General features: G+C 39.4%; 1 protein-coding gene across 2 annotated transcripts; it reads left to right on the top strand.

The window, feature by feature from the left end:
* The first annotated feature begins 1,771 nt into the window (after nt 1–1,771).
* On the top strand, nt 1,772–21,743 carry LOC148645908 (cytochrome P450 2J4-like). 2 transcript variants are annotated; one of them, XM_088609598.1, is made up of 9 exons: nt 1,773–2,103; nt 5,297–5,456; nt 11,839–11,988; nt 15,185–15,345; nt 15,867–16,043; nt 17,445–17,586; nt 18,226–18,413; nt 19,165–19,306; nt 19,457–21,743. In XM_088609598.1, exons 1-9 carry the CDS (start codon nt 1,897–1,899, stop codon nt 19,630–19,632), a joined length of 1,503 nt encoding a protein of 500 aa, XP_088465724.1. In that variant the 5' UTR covers nt 1,773–1,896; the 3' UTR covers nt 19,633–21,743. The 2 variants fall into 2 exon arrangements, with proteins under 2 accessions (XP_088465725.1, XP_088465724.1); XM_088609599.1 differs by lacking the exon at nt 19,165–19,306 and having other exon boundaries at nt 1,772–2,103.
* The last annotated feature ends 317 nt before the right edge of the window (nt 21,744–22,060 follow it).

Below are 22,060 nucleotides of genomic sequence, written 5' to 3'. Positions count from 1 at the left end.
TTATGAGCAATCTAATTACTTATTCGTTTAAAACGCTATATAAAATAAAGTTTATTATTAATTTGCTAGACAGAGCAGTGAATATTATTATGCATAAGACAAACTTTAAAATACACGTTTTGAATAGAAAGAAATCCTCTTCCTGGTACAGTATGTATAGCAAACCAGCACGTCTTTTTTCTCCAATCAGAGGGGTGTCAGATGGTGTCAGCCAATCACCATTCTGAAGCCCTACCGTAATCTCTGGAATGGGGAGACCCCAGAATTCTGTCCCATAGTTTAGACAGATGATAGATACTTTTATTGATCCCGTGAGGGAAATAAAGTAAATCATTTTCATTTTAGGAAATTATTAAACGCTCGGTTAAAAGCAAAGGAGATTGTCTGTTATAGTGGACATAAAAACAAGAGTTCGCTGGCATTATATCCTGGAAGACACAGACCGGCGCCAGACCGGTAAAATGCCTGATGAACTAGGGATTGGACAGTTTCCAAGTGCTTGTACAATCGATGGAAATGTTCAAATAAATGTGCAAAAGAAATAAACAAAATAATCATTTATTTCTTTATCATATTGGGTAGCTAATGTCCTCTCTTTGCTAGTTAGTGGCTGTGTTTCTGCGTTGGGTAGCAACGGGTGACTGTTCTCAGGCGGAAGATGTAAACAGCTTAATGTTCGTGTTAAATAATTTTTTTTAAATTCAATTAAACGGGCACAGTTAAGACATTAAATATACATATACATACTGTATACAGTACAGTTTGCATACGGTAATATGTTTATGTTACGCGATTAAAAAATAAATAAATAAAAATGAAAAGTCCAGCACCAGCTGGATTCAAACACACAACCTGCCAGCTGGTAGTCACGCACCTGGACCAGTAGGCTACAAGACAGCTCGCATGATCAGGCAGGCGAAACAGCCCTACATAGCTCTGCCACAGTACACGGATATAATCATACCGTTATTAAATTCTTGAGATACGCGATTCCATATTATATTCCCTTTTAATCAAATTCTAAAAGTATGCTTGTTGACTCCGGTATCACGTTAAAGACTTCGAAGCTTACAATGTTTAGGGAGAAATGGAATACTGGTGTGTATTGTTTTCTTTAAAGTACCAAGACCAGCTATATACTGTATGTTTATGTTCCAAAATTAATATCGTTTATGGCCTTCACACGCGTTACAGTATGCTCCTATTCTTTTTATGCTCAGCTACTAAGATTTCCCTTCAGTGGTAAAATTCAATATCTACAACGGGCACAGTAAAGACGTTTACAGTAAGACTTTCTACGACAGACCAACGGACCACGAGTGCCCCTGTCGGTCAACCAATCACGTACCGCGGTATTTTGCGTCATCGCGCGTCACGGTGCACGACGCCGTAGCCAATTACCTCCGGTACGTGTCTGTACCGCGCACTTTGAATGGCTGCATCTGTACCATAGTGCGTTTTTTTACTCCCTGGCGGAAACGAGCTTCCATATCTTATCGTTTGCAAACATTAATTTTGCAAGAAAAAATAAGGACATTGGGCAGTCACCCAAGCTTAACTCTAATGGTGTCTGTCTCTGATAACTTTTTAGCTGGCGCAACAAGTCTGAAATTGTGGATTACTACCAAACAGTAAGCTAAAGTTTTCCCCTTGGGGAGGCCGTTTTTTCTAAGATTTTCTGGTGCGTAACAGGACATTTAATAACGTCGTCATGGATGTGTTGACTGTGTCCCAGTTTATAAAACAATTCACAAAGATCACTATGTGTGCTACGCCTCAGCGTACTGTGGTCAGCAAGTGGTATTACAACAGAAGTGCACAGTGAACTTTAAATCGTAGCGCAGAGCAAACCTACTTCTTTACACACTTCACTTTCGGATATTTTATCTATTTATAATGGAGTATCTTCGCATTTTCTTTCATTACTTCTGGGAATGGTTGGACGTTCGAAGTATTCTGTTATTTTCTTTCGTGTTTTTGGTTCTCGGCGATGTGTTTAAAAACAAGATGCCGAAAGACTTTCCACCAGGTCCCATGGGTCTACCTTTCCTCGGAAATATCTGGGATTTTGATGCCGAGAAACCTCATCTGTATATGGCTAAGGTACACTGTATATTTGTTTAAGGTTTTGTAACCAGAGACTGAACACGGGTAAGATAATATTAGGTGAAACTAAGAAAAAAAAATAACCCCACCCGATTTGGCAGCGTCTGTGCGGAGTTGTTCAGTACATTAGCTCCTTCAGCACTTTCAAGCCTGACCAGTTTAATTCGTTTACCACTTGCCTTTTTATTACTCGTTTTCTCTGTAATATTATGAGAATTATTGTTAACGTTCCTCTGTTTTGGGGGATGGGGGTTGTTATGTGAGGGTCCTTTAAAACGTGTTTTTGGACGTTTTGGTTTCGGTTTATAACACTAAAATGGAGTTTATGACGACAATCCGGAAGGTATGTCAACAACCAAGTTCAATCAACCTCAGCAGTTAGTAATTTGTAACCATTCCTGATGTAATTTCCTCACATAAAAAACAACAACAATAATAATAAGAATAATAATATGCATAATCTTCTTATTTTTCTCTAAAACTACTTTTGCGACCCTCCTCCACCGTGTATCCACCTTTGCAGCTGCCCTTTGGACACTCCTCATGGGAGTCGTAGCCCCTCGTCCTATGGCCAGGGGGTTTACCCTCAGCCAAGCTGGCTATGGCAATGTATTTATTGTGACTAAAACACTATAAACGTTTCAATACGCTTAACTGCTTAATTTTAAAGTGGTGTTATTCCTAGTGAACTGCTATCATGAAATAAAGAAACATACTTTTCACTACACTTCAAGTACAGTACTGTTTTATTTTGTATACTGTGGTAATCACAAGTATAATATTTAAAATAAATGTGGTTAATGATTATTAGAAACATACAATACCAAGAGAACAGTGGTTGGTAAATTGAGTAGGACAATAATGCAATACGTGCAAAATGTCTTTTGAAGGGTCTGTGGTTGTTAAAAATCCAAAGGCGCAGATCCTTAGCCACAGAGCCACCACACCGTTTCTGCAGTGAACCAAGATATACTACAGTTTCATGGAAGTTCGGGAGGGATGACAACAGCCAAGTTCAATCAGACTCAGCTGTGTAATCAATCCTGACATCATTCCCTCTTCCTCTAATACACTATAAATACTGTATGTGATCCCCTTCTCTCTCTCTCACATATGTCTTTTTGCATGGACTGTGATATGACCCTGCTTTATCCTATCTTTTTTTCCCACTTTGCAATGGATATTCCTGTTTGCTGATCCAAGTGAATAGTTGTTGCTTTTTTTGTCTCGGCCAGGAATCTCCAGCTCTTCACCTTCTGCCTGTACCTGCATGTGCTCCATCTGCTCCTTTGCTGTCTAAGTTCCTCTCTTTTCCAACCCTGTCTTGTTTGGGTCTCTATTCTTGGTGTCCATTTCAGCCCTGTGTTCATTCCTCTCCTCCCCTGCTGTTCCTGATGTCATCTCCTTGGCCCCTGATCCACTTTCGCTTTACCTACATTCGAGCAGGTACTGTAGCTCCAGGTTGCTGCTGCTTCATGGTCAGTGCAGCACCTTCTCAGTTACAGTAATATAGCTGGAAGGATTTACTGTGACTGAAACACTTTGTACTGTAAATCTTTCAATATGCTTAATTCTTTGATGTTTTTGTTCCTAGTGAATTATTATTATTGAATTAGTGAATGTGAAGTGTCTGAATGTAAGAACATCTTTCTTTTTGTTGTTCATTCAGTAGGAAGAAAAAATGAACCCATTGCCAAAGACTGCACGCTGCTTGCAGACCCTTTTGAACATTTTTGCTTTTGCTTACTGAAAAGCAAGCCGAGCTGTGCCACCATGTCAGCAGATGTCTTGGAGAAAACACTGGAAAATGAGTATAGCTCTAATCAAGGGTCTTTTTTCATTAGCAGATGTTTGAGAATCTTAAACTGCTGTGGAATGAAGAGGTTAATAATAGTCCATGTAGCATAAACACCATTCTGTGTCATTGTAGATCCTCAGAATTGTGTTACCTTGAGGTTAAGCTGGGTGCAGCCTGTCATGTGAGATGTTTAGATATCTATCAACATAAAATGTAGGTAAAAGATAAAGGCTGAATCACTCAGGAGAAAATAACTTCCTCTCATTTAACACCCTTTGTTAATTGTTTTATTTAAAGAAAATAAATCCACCGTACTTCTTTGGCCTGTCAACAAAATATTTTATGACACACCTGAAGAAGGCTCCACGGCCGAAACGTGTTTTCTTTCTCCTTTTTTCAGCATGGAATAAACTTATTACTTGTTCCTTTGCAACAAAATATTTGACATGCTTACTGCCGATTCACAACTAATTCTCGGATTGAATCAGTTCCAAAAGGAGCAATCCTTGCTGCCATTTGTTTTTTTCTCCAGATAAAGCAGTTGTCTGGAGAAAAATGTTTTAGCCATGATACTGTTCCACTAACAAAATGAAAGTTTGTTTTACTTATCTGAAGACATGTCAGGTCTTCAACGATTGACCAACTGGGGTGTAGACTAAAGAGTTAAGATTTTGCGCCTGTATGATTAGTTCCATTCTCTAAAATCAGGAGTTAGCAAGAAAAATAGGTATCTTATTTTATGTGTGCAGCTCAAGTAATAAAAAAGAAAAGGGAATTTTGAGGTTTCAAACTTGCCTTCCCGTAGAACTATGTTCCCACAATACATTGCACTTTTTCTGGTAACAATTTTTTTTTCTGATTTTCTGGTAACAGCACCAGTAGAGTGGTCAGAAAACTCATAATTATTGGCAGTTATAGTAAGTGTGTTAAAATAGACTCTACTCTCTAATCAAACCATCACCAAATATTCACAACTCTGCATGGGGGTCCTAATCCTCTTCCTATGATCTTAGCTCTCACCAAGAGGGTTAAGCCAAAGTTTGACTGAACACTTGACAATCCTTTCAGTACACTTAGTTTTAAGGTGTTGTTTTTCTTAGTGAACAATGATTTATCATATTATATTCAAGTATTTCACAACTTTTCAGCTGAGCTAAAAGCATTTACAGCTCTCCTCAAATATGATACTATAAAAAGCTGTTAGAACATTTAAATTGAATATCTAATGTACTTCACATGCAATATTTATACAATACAATACTATATTTCCACTTCTCAATAGTATATAGAAAATCAGCTTGTAAGCTCTAAAGTTCAACCATTTTTCAATTATTGAGGTTATATGACATATGAATGATATCTCCCTTGATTTAAAATTGCTTTTCCATTCAGCTTGCAGAAAAATATGGAGATGTATTTACCATCCGTTTGGGAAGACGCTTTGTTATTGTAAACGGCTATAAACTGGTAAAAGAAGTTTTGGTTCATCAAGGAGGCAGTCTGACAGACCGTCCACCATTTGCAATGGGTGATGAGCTCACCAAAAACCAAGGTATTTACAGTAAATGATTTAAGTAAGGAACATGTGCATCTTGCTCATAAGCATTCCATCTCAAACCTGATCTGATTTAAAAAGCTATACATAGATGAAGAAAATCAGTGGCTCAATGTTGCAGATAGAACTGGTGTTGGGTGACTTGTATGACTTGTAAGTAGCACAACTTTGTACAAGGTATTTACAACCTCCCTTCATGTGTTGACAGGGACCATTCTTTTACTAAAGCTATACACTAAGGTCTTTACTATTGTTGTAACAGAAGAAATAAGGTTCTTGATCCTGAAATGAAGTAAAACAGATGAGTTTATTGCTTGCAAGGAACAATAAAGCCGAAGTCTTGTTTCCCGCAAGAAACAACAAAACCGAAGTATTGTTCAACGTACTGTTACAAACTTTTGGGTTATATAGTGTTTTCTTCTCCGTTTCTGACGTCACTCGGTCTGATGGTAAAGAGGGGGGTTCATGGTATTTGGCCAGTTTACGATGTTCTGGACAAATGGTCAGTTTAACATTACACCCAGGGGGGTTCCTAGCTTGCATCTGCAATCCTTATCAGTTAACCCCCTTTCCTGCCATAAACCCCAGCTTGTGACTTAGAAGTCTAAACCCCCTACAGAAAGGATTAAATTCAAACCCCCATCTTCACATCTTTCTTCATTCCCCCCTTATAAAATATGGCATACGTCAGTGTAGCCTATTTTTATACATACAATGTCAGGGCAGATATTTCCTTTCTTGGCGAACAGGTATGTATTGCCATGTCATTGTACGTTCCACGGTTATAGCAAGATGTGATACATGTTTTTGTGAACGTGATGATTACAATTATACATATAAACAATACTATTCCTACAGATAAACACTATAAAAAGGTTCCACCCCAGGCCCCAAACACAGACTTTACCCAAGACCCAGTTCCCCAATTTTCATTATAATAGTCCTGATATTTCTGTCCCTCATTGTAAATGTGTTGGGCCAGATCTGAGATGTGCTCAGAATTATCAGGAATATATGTGCAGCATTCAGTGCCAATTACTGCACAAGTTCCTCCTTGGGCCGCCAGTACATAATCTAAAGCTAGTCGGTTCTGCATGGCCACTGTTCTGAGGGCTACCATCTCATCATTAACAGCCTTCAGACTAGATGAGGTAGAATTTGCTAATTCTTCTAAAGTCGAGGCCATTTGAATTAACTCTCGACTCAGAAAGTTGATGCCGGCTTGTGGAAATATTATACCTAAATAATATTCCCAATCAGCCAATTTTCTTTGTGGTCTGTGGTTAGGTCCGAAGGGGCTGTGGATTTGAACACGGATATGAGGAACCACATATCCTAAATAACATGAGCCAGACCACTGGGCTGGCAACCATGGGTAGGCTCGTTTTCCACAAATGAAAGATGTTCCGTTTGGCGCTCCCCATGCCTCTGAAAATAAGAAGCTTATACCGAATTGTGGGGTGTGCCGATCCCATCCTGGAATTTGGAAGGTAGAGGTGGATATATTTGCAGCGATGGTAAGGTTGCAACGACTCCATCCAACCAAGTGCAGACCATTAGTGTGCTGAAAACATATGTTTCCTCACGTTCCTTATTTAGAGTCAGGTATGGTGGTGTATGGCTTCTGTTATATTTAGGAGCGTAAGAGCCTGTGAAACTCGTGGGCTCTAAGCCTCGCTCCTGTAGCTATTGTAATGTTGTGCAGGTTAAAGTCGTGTTATGGCAACCCCCATAGTTTGTCATATTAAAATCTCCTAAATTATCCCTCCAAATGATCATGCCTATGACTTCCTCGAGACGCCAAGGAATGGCTCCCATAGGAAGTCCTCCCTGCACATATTTGGGTAATGCGGCACACACCCAGCAGGCACTTTGGTTGGTTTTCTTAGCTGTCAAATAGGAGAGGCCTAAAAAGGAATTAATTCCATGTTCTCCTTTGTGGGAGAGATGATCATTAATTCCTGCGGAACATAGTCCTACAGCAACAATTATTGTTGTAAACAGAAATGATTTCATTCTGAGTCTGTAAATGGGGATGAGGCTCGTCGGCAGTGTGGCGCGTGGATCCAGCGATCTTTTCCTTCCACTCGAACCGCAGACTCGGTTGTCAACAGGATCTGGTAGGGTCCGTCCCACCTGGGCTGGAGAACCTGTGAAGGAAATTTCCTGATCCACACCCACTCTCCTGGGATGAGGTTGTGCCCTCCTTCAGGTGGTGGTCCCCACGCCTCCAGGACCTGCTCGCGGGCTCCTTGGGTGGCCTCTGTCAGCAACTTGCAATAATACAAAGGAATGGTTAATCCATCTGAGGAAACCCCAGTCTCAGCACCTGTAAGAGAGCTTGTTTCAAATTATTACAGGCGGCTTTTGCTGCGGGAACCAAGGCAATCTTGTCCTTGTACTGCACTCCCCCCTTAAGCAGATCTGTTAAGAGTTGTGCTCACCCTGTAAAAACATTGCACCCAGGCCCTGTTAAAATTTCACAATGCTAGACACAAAAGGGCCTTATCATAACTGCTTCTATTAGACACTCTAAAGCTGAAGCAACTCAGACTTGTGGGTTTCCTCGTCAGGGGAAGCACTCAGAATACCATCAACATACTGAGTGATCACAGCCAGTTGAAGCCACGTGATACCCTGTTCTGGATAGTCATTCTTTGTAATGCATAATATTCCAACCCAATAGATCTGGAATAAAACCACCCATTAAAATCTGGTACTCGGCAAGTAAAACTTGCTGTCCCAATACTCCTGTGGCCTCCTGCCGTCTTCCCATATACATTAATCTATAGCACACTGTCGAACAGAGGAGTGAAACAAGCATGACAGTAGTGCTCCAGTATCCCCTAACAGAGAAACCAACACTCCATTAACAGTACATTTTTAACCACTGGACTGGGACAGACTTAGGGAGGCTACAAGGGATTTACAGGATCTAATCGTTAGGTAAACAGATTTTCTCACAAGACGTTATTCTCCCCAGTCTCGATTCTAAACCTACAGCGTTTCAGCATGTCTGGTTTCGAGACATTCGAATAAAACCAAATTGTTTCCATTATTGCAACTAATTGTATAAAAATACAAAAACTGTTTAACTACTTTTACGTCCACCTGTACTGTACTTATATGTTTCAGACGCTCTTATATTTTCCAATCTCCTTAAGTTGATTTTCGTCAAGTCTCTTTAGTTACGTCTCACTCACACCGTCATTTAGTATACCAAAACTCACAGTTACACACATACATGCCGGCACACAAATTCATAAAACACACATACACATCGAGAATATATTTTTCTCTTCGTAATACAATGTGCTGTATTCTTGTTTTACTTCTACATGAATCCTTTTAATTCCTGAAGCGCACTCCAGGTTCGCTGCATTTCTAATTTCGGGTGCGGTACTTTAGCCCACCGGTCAATATCTTACGGTTTTGGATTTGATCGTATGGGGGAATCAGGGAAGGTAGGTGCGAGTGCAGACCCCCTCGACGGGGTGCGAGACAGTGTTAGAGTGGCGCTGTCATCAATGGCGCCAGCCCCTGCTACATCAAGTCCTTTCCCTCTTCGAGTGAGAGTACAGATCTGCGGGCGCCCTCCCTCTAACAGGGGAGACCCTGATCCGTCTTTATCACACTCATACCAAGTGTTATCCCAATCAGACCCCCCTTCTCCATATGGCCACTGTGGGAATTGATCCCAATTATTTTCGTTTCCTGCCTGTTTGTTCCCTGTGGGAGAGCAGGATATAACTTAGTCGCCGGCTGTAGCACATTAACCAGTGCAGCGTGACCAGGAGTTAATTCCTTCTTTAGTTTCTCATTCTCCTGTACTGGCTCTTTTAGCTTTTTTTCTATACTCTTTCGTAGCGAGTAAAGTATCTTTTCTTCCGGGTTTTTGTTTTCCCCGTAAACACACTTTTAAATCACATCCCAATTTCTTTTTTTTTTTTCATGTATCTGCCACCACTGGTGCCGGCCGTGCACCAGGGTGGGAGCTACATGCTTGTGCTTTTGCCAATCAATACTCATATGCTTTCTTTACAGGCGTCTTCGCCCCAAATTCCCTCTGACAAACTTAGCTTTTTCCATATTTTTCTCCTTCTTTTCCGTCAACTTGCACTTTTCCGATATATAAACGGACCCTTCCACCACTTTCTCAAACCATCAGTTAGCACACATGTTCGGTCTCTTTTACTTTTGTCGTGTGTGAGGTAACAGCTCATACAGTAAGGGGATGCTTTCACTTGAAAAACCTGTGCATTACTGCACTCATTCAGCTAAGGGCGTCTGTTACCTCCAGATCTAAATGCCTCTCCGAGACTTTAGAGAGGACTTACACCGCACTGTTCACAGGTAAGAAACGAGACCTCAAAAACCCCCTTTCTTGATCAGTAATTCACCATCCCCAGAATGCCAGCATCGCTGCTTTTGCCCCGGGGTGGACTTACGCACTGAGCTCAATCAGGGCGATTCTCGGGTCTCAACGTCCTTTAAATCCTGCTACTTAATGCTTTGCTCTTTTATTATGAGGTGTGTTTATGTTAGTGTCGTGCGTGTGTATATGTATTTCACAAACAAGGAAAACACCAAAAACATACATACATATATATCTTTTCTACTCCTGTTTCCTTTAAAACAAAAAAACCACGCCACGCCAATCCGTGCACGATCAAGGCGTAGCTAATCTCAGGACCCCGGGCGCAATTAAGGCCCACACCAATCCTGGATTATACGTGCATTTAATATACCACTCAGCTCCAGAACCCCGGGCGCAATTAAGGCCCACACCGATCCTGAGCCACAGAACTCCGGGCGCAATTAAGGCCCAAACCAGTTCTGACCTTCAGAACTCCGGGCGCAATTAAGGCCCACACCAGTCCTGAATTACGTGCATTTAATGCACCACTCAGCTCCAGAACCCCGGGCGCAATTAAGGCCCACACCGATCCCGAGCCACAGAACTCCGGGCGCAATTAAGGCCCACACCAGTTCTGACCTTCAGAACTCCGGGCGCAATTAAGGCCCACACCAGTCCTGAACTACGTGCATTTAATGCACCACTTGCTCTAGAACCCCGGGCGCAATTAAGGCCCACACCGATTCTGAGCCTCAGAACTCCAGGCGCAATTAAGGCCCAAACCAGTTCTGACCTTCAGAACTCCGGGCGCCTGTACACAATACCGCGGAACCCCTGCCAGACCAAATTCTGGGCCTGCAGCAAACAACCCATTACATACACCGGTGTCTTCCCCGGGCCAGAAGAATTCAGAAACTCACGTTTACTCCGTCATCTCGGGTGATTCTCGCAGGGAGCAGAGATTTCCCAATCGGTCAGAGAGAGTCGGGACTTTTTTGTTAAAAAGAGGAGTCCTTACCTCTTAGTAATGTGAGCGCTGACCGTCTCTCCTGCCGATGGGAAGTTCTGCGCCTTCTGGAGCATCCGCCGACTACGCCAAATTTGTTGTAACAGAAGAAATAAGGTTCTTGATCCCGAAATGAAGTAAAACAGATGAGTTTATTGCATGCAAGGAACAATAAAGCCGAAGTCTTGTTTCCCCGCAAGAAACAACAAAACTGAAGTATTGTTCAACGTACTGTTACAAACTTTTGGGTTATATAGTGTTTTCTTCTCCGTTTCTGACGTCACTCGGTCTGATGGTAAAGAGGGGGGTTCATGGTATTTGGCCAGTTTACGATGTTCTGGACAAATGGTCAGTTTAACATTACACCCAGGGGGGTTCCTAGCTTGCATCTGCAATACTTATCAGTTAACCCCCTTTCCTGCCATAAACCCCAGCTTGTGACTTAGAAGTCTAAACCCCCTACAGAAAGGATTAAATTCAAACCCCCGTCTTCACATCTTTCTTCACTATACACTCACTAAAGATTCCATGGTAGAAGTCGCAAAGTTGCAGTATCTAATTCTGACACTAATTCTGTTGCCCTCAATTAGCCACTATAATACTGTGGTTAAGAATATACTCTACTTTGTTGAGCCTTTTGCTTGTAAAAAGGAGCAGGTGGAGGTTAATTATGTTCTTAAAAGTATAAAGAAGAAAAAAATGTAGTGTTCTCACTGTGAGTGTGAAGAAGTTTCATTTTGGAAAAAGTACTTTATCAATGTTGGGTGTTATTAGGACCATGATTATGAAGTGCTAGTGGTATACATTTTCAGTTTTCAAAAAGCAGTTGTATTATATATATTTGTGTGTACTGTATATGTACGTTCATTTTCTTAAACAAATGCATGTTTCATTGGATTATGAAAGATATTAGATACATTTCTAAGAAATTAAAATTATCGCTTTTTAATCTCTTTGGACACAAACGTTACATCGGTGCAGGCCCTATTTATAAATCTATAATGTACAACATGCAGGGTTGGTATTATCCAATGGTTACTTATGGATGCAGCAGAGAAGATTTTCCCTTATGACTTTAAGGAATTTCGGTGTGGGCAAGAGGAGCCTGGAACATACCATTGTGGAGGAGTGCAGGTTCCTGAATGAGGCCATGGAGGATGAGCAAGGTATCTGTTACTGACCCAACTGATTTTTGTCCATGACTTGTGTGAGTGTCTTGTAATGTTATACCAAAGGTGAACTGTTATGTTACTTTGCACAGGGCTGTTATTTCTCCAATGAGCTATGTTGTCAGTGTCATCTTTGTACTCATATCCATATTTGTTTCACTATAACTTCAGTACCATATACAGATGCAGCCATTCAAAATGGGTGAGGTATTTCGCGGCATACCCCGGTGGGCGTGTCGCGGTATCACGCAGTGTCACGCGGTTAATCGCGCGTCATTTGACGCTCTGCCGGAAACTATCCGGCGTCGCCTTGTAAAACCGCCAGGGGGAGCTTAACCTCTCATTTACAGCATTTGAGCCTTTAATTTTGAACTGTGTATTACAGCATGTTAATCATCAGTCATTAAAATGTTGGTATATTTTATGAAAGCAAGATTGCTCAGTTGGACAAAAGTACACAACCTACCTTTATCAGAAATATTTATGCATCAAAGCCTTTACTGAAGATATTACTAATAGTATTAATAATGGATGACTTTGGACAAGCTGTATACTCAAAGTATAATTTCTTTAGCACATTTGTACAAGCACTTGGAATCTGTCCAAGCCACACTTTGTCAGGCATTTTGTTTTACTTCAACAGGCATAAAAACTTCCTTGCTTTTAACAGGGCGTTTCATAATTTCTAACTACAAAAATGATTTAAAATGCGACACTTATCATTCAACTAGAGCTCAAAATATCACAAGGATCCTCAAGAGCACAGCAAAGAGTGTATTAAAAGACACTTGTATTTATCAACGCTTTCTTTTCCGTATACCAGTTTTTATGGAACCACTTCAGAGGGGTGTCAGCCAGTCAGATTCCAGGAATCTGTACTTTAAAGGAAAAACACACACAGTCAATTCAAACAAGTTCAGTTTCAAAAGAACTGCAACGGACATAAAAACGTCCTTGCTTTTAACAGGGCATTTCATAATTTCTAACTACGAAAATGATTTAAAATGCGACACTTATCATTCAACTAGAGCTCAAAATATCACAAGGATCCTCAAGAGCACAGCAAAGAGTGTATTAAAAGTGTATTATGAAACGCCCTGTTAAAAGTTTTAACATACACCGTTTTTATGTCCGTTGCAGTTCTTTTGAAACTGAACTTGTTTGAATTGACTGAGCTCCGTGCTGTACCACACAATGTCTGTTTTTTTTTTGAGCTGTCCTACTGTACTTCCTACATTGAAAATACCCGTGAAACCGGTTTAATTCGTCACAGCCAGCCCTCCCGCAGAGAGGGGGGTTGTACTCGTTAATGTCTTAGCACAAAGCAGAAACTTCTTGGAAAGATTACAGATTTTAATCGTCTTTTTTCTGAACCAGGGAAAATCTGATCATGTTTCTCTATAACAATAATAAAAAACTTTATTTTACATATCACCTTTAAAAGTGGCATCTCAAAACAATACAGTAGATGTAAACCACAGATTACAAAGTAAATACCCAGACAAAAGCAAACGCGTTTTTAATAAGATGCTTTTATTCGTTCATAATCCGACGATCTCAGGAAGACTAATGGGGGTCTGGCTTTTTTTCTGGAAAACCATAACTCTGGTCTTGTCCTTATTATTGTTATAGAGAAACATGATCAGATTTTCCCCAGTTCAGAAAAAAGATCTAAAGGGCTACACATAACTTTCTTAATTCGATGTATTTAAAGCAGTGAACTACTGTAGGTGTCACATAACATTCAGAAATACAATCACGTATTTGACAAATAAAAACGATTACAATCTAATCCTTCCACGTTTGATCCCAAAATCCCAAGAAATATCAATCTTGACGGGTAGAAAGCTATGCTGAAAGTTTATTAAGATACTTAGAAGACAAAGATACTGTATCAATTTATATTGCATTAGCCTGATTATGATTAAAAAACACATATAATTAAACACGCGTTTGCGATTTAAATCAGAACACGATTTAAATCAATATAAATGTTTATATTGTAATGCATACTGTCCAGCCTCCATTTCTCTATAAAAATTTACTCTGTTGCACACACACACACAATAGAAGCAGGAAGCAGAAGCAGGGACTGTTGTCAGAAGGGAAGAAGGTGACTATTCATTGTTATCAAAAATGACTTAGAATCGATCATATTGCGATATTTTGAAATATAAAAGTCAATTGATTGTCCATAATATTGCTATTCTATTTTTTCGAAGAAATGTTTGTTAAACAAAAAGTCCAGCACCAGCTGGATTTGAACACACAACCTGCCAGTTGTTAGTCAGGCACGTAGACCAGCAGGCTACAAGACAACTTGCATGAACAGGGAGGCGAAACAGCCCTACACAGCCCTGTCGCAGTACACGAATATAATAATATTATATTCCCTATTAATCAAATTCTAAAGGTATGCTTGTTGACTCCGGTATCACGTTAGTTAAAGACTTCGATGCTTAAAATGTTTAGGGAGAAATGGAATACTGGTGTGTATGTTTTCTTTAAAGTACCGAGACCAGCCATATACTGTATGTTTAAGTTCCAAAATTAATATCGTTTATGGACTTCACACGCGTTGCAGTATGCTCCTATTCTTTTTATGCTCAGGCACTAAGATTTCCCTTCAGAGGTAAAATTCCATATAAATATTAAATACTACAATGGACACAGTAAAGACGTTTACTGTAAATCTTTCTACGACAGACCAACGGACCACGAGTGCCCCTGTCGGTCAACCAATCACGTACCGCGGTACCCTGCGTCATCTTGCGTCACGATGCGCGACGCCGTAGCCAATTACCTCCGGTACGTGTCTGTACCGCGCACTTTGAATGGCTGCATCTGTATATATAGCTTTTATAGTTAAACACTTCTTTTAAGTATTTAAATGAAGGGCTAAAGGATTGTGCCATTGTGTGAGTCTAGAATAAACTATTACCTCGTGATCTTGCATCCAATATTCTGGATTACTTCAAGAAATAGCTGGATTAGATCCTTGGATTAATTAATTACTAGAAACTGAACACCACAGATAATCCAAAAGACTCTCCTATTGTTTGGAACATTTCTTTTGTTCTTTTGATTCTTTATCTCAAACCAGCATAGGGATATCTGTGATCAAACTTTACTGTAGTTTGCAGCTTGTACTATTACTGTACACTGATGTATCATTTGTTATGTGCCATTTTAGGGAGGCCCTTTGATCCCCAGTTCATCATTCACAATGCTGTATCTAACATAATCTGCTCTGTGGTGTTTGGAAACCGGTATGAGTACACAGACAGACGCTTTCAGGAGCTGCTGCATTTGATTGACGTAACATTAAAAATGCAGGTTACCATGTGGGCCCAGGTGAAAACAGCATGTTTTTCTTTTCCTTGATGTAACCATGAGAAGATTCAAATAACATTTCCATGAAAGTCTTTGGCTTTCCAGTGAAGTGTTTAGATACTGTCCCTGGTTTGTGTTCTCAGTAATGTGTTTTATGTATGTAAAAAGGGCTACATAACGCACTCCCTGAATTGTTAAATTGAAGATCAAGAGACAGACAAACTTCTCTGGACAGAATGTTCCTAAAACATCAGTTCCCTTGAAAATCTGTGCAGTTCAATCCAGCATACCACGACCATCATCATAATTTAATCTGTCATCACAAGGCTGTGAATTTAAAATTAGTTGTGTATTTTATAAAGCTATCACATTCATAGTAGACCTTAAGAAATGTGAAGATGCTGGGAAACATGGAAACATTGCTGTAACTTTTTACCACAATTAAAAGTAGGTACATCAGATGGAAACACAATTAAAAAAGAAAATACATGGTGATTTATGATGCATAAATGTTAGTGTCATAATGGTTCTCTCTTGTGCAGCTGTATAATGTGTTCCCTACAATAATGAAGATAGTTCCTGGGCCTCATCACACTATCTTTTCAAATTGGAAGAATGTGATTTCATTTGTGAAATCAGAGATCCAGGCTCACAAAGAAGACTGGAATCCATCCTGCCCCAGAGATTATATTGACTGCTATCTGGATGAGATTGAAAAGGTAAACCAAAGCCATAGTCCAGTCATATCAGGTAGTTGAGCAGTTGGCTAGAATTGCACTGCTTTTCCATGAAACTTCTACAGTTTATCTTAAAAAATGAGGAACCTCAAGTCAAAGTGACTGTTTATCGGAGTTGATAATGAAAATTAGGGGGAAGGGGACTCTAATTCTCAGTATACCCCAGTGTTGTTTATCCTATCCCAGTGTTCATTGTACTAGCAATCTCCCAGTCAACCATTCAGCTAAACACCAGCATCTTGCTTGCTGACAGTTCTCAGTTTCCTTATACCTGTCCCTGGCTGCTATTGATTTCAACTGCTAGTTAATACCCCTGACCTTTATCAAAGTTTCAACTATAGCCATCTGCACCTGATATCTTGATACCATACAGAACTACTTATACAGTGTTTCAGATACTATTCTTTTAAATGCAATCATCTTAACTGCTGCTTCCTTGATATATGACAGCTGTGACATAATCATTTAATTATTCTGGATCGGTCATTCTTTTGAAGTCTTCCATGTCATCGTGTATTAATTCCTTAGGTGTTGCAGTTATTCAGTGAACAAGTGTAACAATATTCTAGCTCTGATTAATTGCTACATACAGTATGCTTCAATTGATAAAGTGTTTTTGTCTAACAGAGATGGAACCAAATGCTTACCAAGCTAAGATAGATATCCTTATTTGCTTTTAAGTAAGCTTTTAAGCGCTTTGAGAAGCCACCTTTAAAGGTGCTATATAAAATAAAGTTTATTATTATTATTAAGTAATGTTTCTTTGCTGCTATTCTTATAATGTGGCCATTTTCTTAGATTCCTCATTTATGTCTGATAATGGTGTTTTTTTATTATTTTTCTGTCTCTTATGGCATTTCTAGGGCCCAACTTTTTGACCTATGTTACTGGAAAAAATAGGAATAAGACTGCAGAACTTAGAAATTGAATAACTTGTTTTAGTTACTGCAGTTCCTGGCTTATGTCCACACAATTCATGAATCTCAATTTTTATTATTTGCAAGTATCAGTGTTGGTTTAATCATGTTTTTCTTAAAGCTTAGCTTAGTCATCCTTAAGGGTCTTATTAAAGAATCGTCCTTGTATTTTCCCCATTTAATGGAAGGTAAATAATGCTTCCCAGGTTTTTATCAATCAGTTTACCATTTATAGCAATATATCTTGATATATCCATACACTTCCTACAAGAATATTTTCCACAATATATTCCACAACTTAAATGCATTAAATTCCAAGGGATATACAGTATAGAATATTCTTCTGACTGTTCCCAGGATGTCCACAAAAATATTTCCTAAAACTGTGGAATGTCCAATGTTTCGTTTTTGAGTACTTTGAAACGTAAGATATTTTAGTAAACAGGATTTGTTTTTCCACTTTCAGAGTAAAGATGATGTTGACGCAAAATTTGATGAGGAAAACCTATGTTTCTGTGTTCTCGATCTGTTTGTGGCTGGGACAGAAACCACAGCAACCACACTATGCTGGGCTCTCCTCTTCATGACCAAATACCCAGAGATACAGAGTAAGTCAAGTGCGATGATCTTTTTGTCTAAATTACATATTGAAAATTGACATTTTCATATCTTGGCCTTCAGTGCAAGGTTGATTCAGTGCAGGCTCTTCTTTCAGGAAAGCATATTTTATCACACATGGAGTAGAATGTCATAAACATTTTTGGGCTGTTCAAGGTACAACAGATACACAAAACAGATGTGATACAGAGTTAAAGCTCTTTAGGTTACAGCGTGGGGAGAAATAAACCGACACCACAAAAATCAAACAAAACAAAAGCCTAGTTCTCTTTGTACAGATTTGTACAACTGTATAATTAAACTGTGTACCAGCAACAAAACCAAGTCTGTTCTGGGACTCTTCCAAAACGCAAGTGTCAAACCACTGCAAAAGGTCAACCATTCTATCTCTCCCTCTGGCGTTACTTGCATAACAGAGGATCTGCCCTCTATCTCTATCTGATGGCAAGTATAGTTGAGACAAGAATCTGAACTTGTCTCATTCCACCACCCTCTCAGTTGGCTATATAAATTCATAGTATATACAGTACATTAAGTCTAATAAAGATCTCTCACTTGGGCTCATGTTATGCTTAATAGATAAATCTATTGAAAGATTTCCTCTTTACTTACTCTGTTGATTTTTACAGAGAAGGTCCAGGATGAGATAGACAGAGTCATTGGACAGGGACGGCAGCCCTCTATGGCAGACCGTGCTAACATGCCCTACACTGATGCTGTGATCCATGAAGTCCAGAGGATGGGCAATATTATTCCTCTGAACCTGCCCAGGATGGCAACAAAAGATATTACTGTACGAGGTTACGTTCTTCCAAAGGTAAGACTAATGGAGTATATAATGAAAGTTTGGGAGGAATGACAGCAGCTAGTTTCAATCAACCTCAGCCAACTTTGTAATCATTCCTGACATCATTTCCTAACATAAAAACAATAAATCCTCATAATTCCCTCGCAAATGTCTTTTGTATGCCTCCTCCTTCCCATTTCCACCTTTGCAGCTGCCCCTTGACCACTTCTAACTCCACATGGGGGTCGTAGCCTTGTTGTCCTATGCTCAGAGGTTGGCCTTCAGCCAAGCAGGCTGAGCAAACTTTACTGTGACTAAAACACTATATAAATTCACTACACTTAACTCTTGGATGTTGTTATTCCAAGTGAAATAAACTTTCATGTTAAAATACATATATTTTTACAGAATGCATGTTGCTTATTCTAAGTAGGTCATAAATCATACAATGAAACTGTTGTACTAAAGTTCAACTAATAAATAGGTCAATACATTGAATAGGGAAATGTTTTAAGTAGTTAAAATAAAGTCACAAGAAATTAATCACTCTAGATGAATCTTGAACTTTCTTTACTTATAAAAAGAGATTACATAATGGCTTTGCTTATAATGATATCAGATACTGACATGGAATTTACATTTCATTAGCACGATTCCTTTCCTTTCTGGACATTTGTATCAAATATCATTTCCTTTTCAGTGCTGTATGTTATTGTTAAGAGTGTTTTGAGTACTATTGTTAAAGTTGATAGATATTTAAAGTTGTAATTTATTTTTTTAGGGTACACAGATCTTTGGAAATTTAACTTCTGTGCTTTTTGACAAGAATGAGTGGGAAACACCACACCATTTTAATCCTGAACACTTTCTAGAGGAAAATGGGAAGTTTGTCAGAAGGGATGCATTTATGCCATTTTCTGCAGGTAAACATTAGTGTAACCTAATACAGTATACGCTAGACATTTTATTATAAGAATAATACATCTAGATATTTTAAGCAGATACATTTTCCATGCTGTAAAATGTAAAATGAAAAATCCTTTCAAGTCCTAAACTACCTTCTGTTCCTCTAGGAAAGAGGGTGTGTCTGGGGGAGCAACTGGCTCGGATGGAGTTGTTCCTATTCTTCACTTCTTTTCTTCAGAGGTTCACAATTTCCCCACCACCTGGCGTGGAGCCCAGCCTGGAATTTAAGATGGGATCCACACTTTACCCTAAGGAGCTGAAAATCTGTGCTGTCTCTCATTAGAAGAAAAAACTTTGCAGTTAAAGCAGGTTATATACTAAGTTCTTGAGCATCTCAAAAGGTCAATTTAATTAAAGTATTTCAAATCTTTGAAGGCATTGATAAAGTCACTCCAGTGGACTTCCTCAGAGTCAACAGTGAAACCCTAACAGAGAACACAAACTGACATTACTGGGAAATGCATTTAAAACTGAGAGTAGGAAACACTTTTTTACACATAAGGGCTGTGGGGGTCTGGAACAGGCTGCCTAGTGATGTTGATGAAACTGATACCATTTCAAGAAATGGTTGAATACGATCCTTAGATCAAATATGTACTTGAAAACATCAGCTTGGGCTGAATGGCCTCTTTTGATTTGTGACATTTCTTGACATGACATGTGGGACAACAACACTGGCCAGAAATCACTCAGAGGGGGGTTGTCTAATTAGCTCAACCCCTGCATTATGAGACAGCTCTTATTACTTGAGGCTGAGAATCGCAACAAAAAAAGGATGCAGCAAACACAGCTCTGTTTTTGAGACCTGATTATGGGTTATAGGTTTTATTTTCAATACAGTCTTGTTTGGAAGAGTGACTGGTAATGGAAAAATAAGTACTGTAATACAGAAATGTATGTGTGATCTGAGAAGTGTTCTGAAAAGGCTTGTTTACGGGTACAGTAGGTAATTTGATTACCGCCTTACCCCAGTTCTTTAGAGAGACCTTTGATCCACAGGTTTATTGTAAGCTCCAGAAAGAGAGCTAGCTATTCGCCTGGTTTGCTTTACACTCCTAACACGTGATGACAAAACTAAAACAGCCTAACTGTTGTACCCAGAAGTAAAAAAATGCCTTTCTAACAATGCATTTCCCCAGCAATTTTATCATCACAAATGCATTACCTTTCCTTACACTTTAGTCTATCAAGTTTTATCTTGGAGAATACCCTGGGACACCCACAACAGGTCATTCCAAAGGACCAAAGGACAGCCCTTTTTTACAGTATAGTGTGCCCATCACTATACTAGGGCATTAGGATGCAAACAGACGACCGAGAGCCCCCTTCTGGTCCTACTAACACTTCTTTCAACAGCAACCTTAGCTTTCCCAGGAGGTCTCCCATGCAGGCACTGGCCAGGCTCACACCTGCTTAGCTTCAGTGGGTTATTAGTTGTGAGTTGCAAGGTGATATACTGGTTATGAGTAATGGTGATTTAAATTTAAAGTCCAAGAAAACAAAAAAGTAAACCACTGAGAATGTTGTAGTATGCATTTCCTCAGAAAATGTTTTGCCTAATGACTTGTTACATCTGAACATCATTAACTCTTTATATACAGTATTTAGCATGTATTCAGTTATACTGCTCAGGGTTACACGGTCACCTTGAGGAGTCTTTCTACAGACTCCTATAAAGAAGGTGTGGCTTGAAGCGTGTGGGATGGTTGGGGTAAAGGAACTGAGGGAATTAACTAAAAGTTCTTACTAGAAGTTTGTATTATAACTTGTTAACTATGTATCTTTTTACTTACATTTTACTAAATCCGTCTCAGGATATCTGGTCTCAAAAGATAACTTAGCCATATGGTGTCTTTATGCACAGCTGACATAGTTCTCAGGGAAATGACCGAGTGACCTCTCCTGGAACAAATGGTTTATTCAGCAGAAGGGTCTGCTTGTCACGCAGGCCAGCAGTAAAGGATATATACGTAATGGTCAGCCTTTTAGAATGACCATATATAGCCACAATGCAAGTAGAGAGTCACGTGGGACTGTATCTTGTATCGTTTGTTTCACTGTATAAAAGAGCACAGTAAGCATTGTCTTTGAACTCCATCTGTCGTGTTTTCCAATAATCCAGAGGTGACCTTGCCTGTCAGCAGTTAGCCCATGCTGTGCGCTTTATCCTCCCATCAGTTCAATTTAAAACTTTGCAAGGTATCTCTAAGGATAACTGCTTCAATATAACCATCTTGTTATTGTAGGTTCCAATGCTGTATGCATATGATATGAGCATCAGACATGTTTATATACTGTATAGTAATGACTGTCAATATCTTGTCTCCCTGGACCTTCTTGATACATTTTTCAAAGGGTTTGTATGATTATAAGGGCAAAGTTTGGTTTTTAAGACTTGTGAGTGTTACATTTGTCTCATTTTAAAATAGTGCTCGGCTCTGATTTCAACATGGTTATGGACCCCTCTATGGATTATTCCAGCTCCACAAACACCAGGCCCAGTCACATGCAACTGCAGACTTAAAGCACTGCATATTGGATATACAGCAGGTTTAACCTACTGTTTCAAGTATTCAGTCCTGCACTCAGGGAATACATCTACAGTACCTGTATTTCTCACAGATTGTAGTATTCCAGGATTCCAGATAGAGCAAACAGGAGTGCAGAAAATGCACAACCCTGACAAGTCCGGCTGGAGATTGAAAATTGTG

This window comes from Lepisosteus platostomus, chromosome 17, assembly GCF_059453375.1.
Source record: "Lepisosteus platostomus isolate fLepPlt1 chromosome 17, fLepPlt1.hap1, whole genome shotgun sequence".
NCBI lineage: Eukaryota > Metazoa > Chordata > Actinopteri > Semionotiformes > Lepisosteidae > Lepisosteus > Lepisosteus platostomus.
The sequence above is the reverse complement of the archived record's forward strand: the minus strand, read 5'-3'. Positions and strand labels throughout refer to the sequence as shown.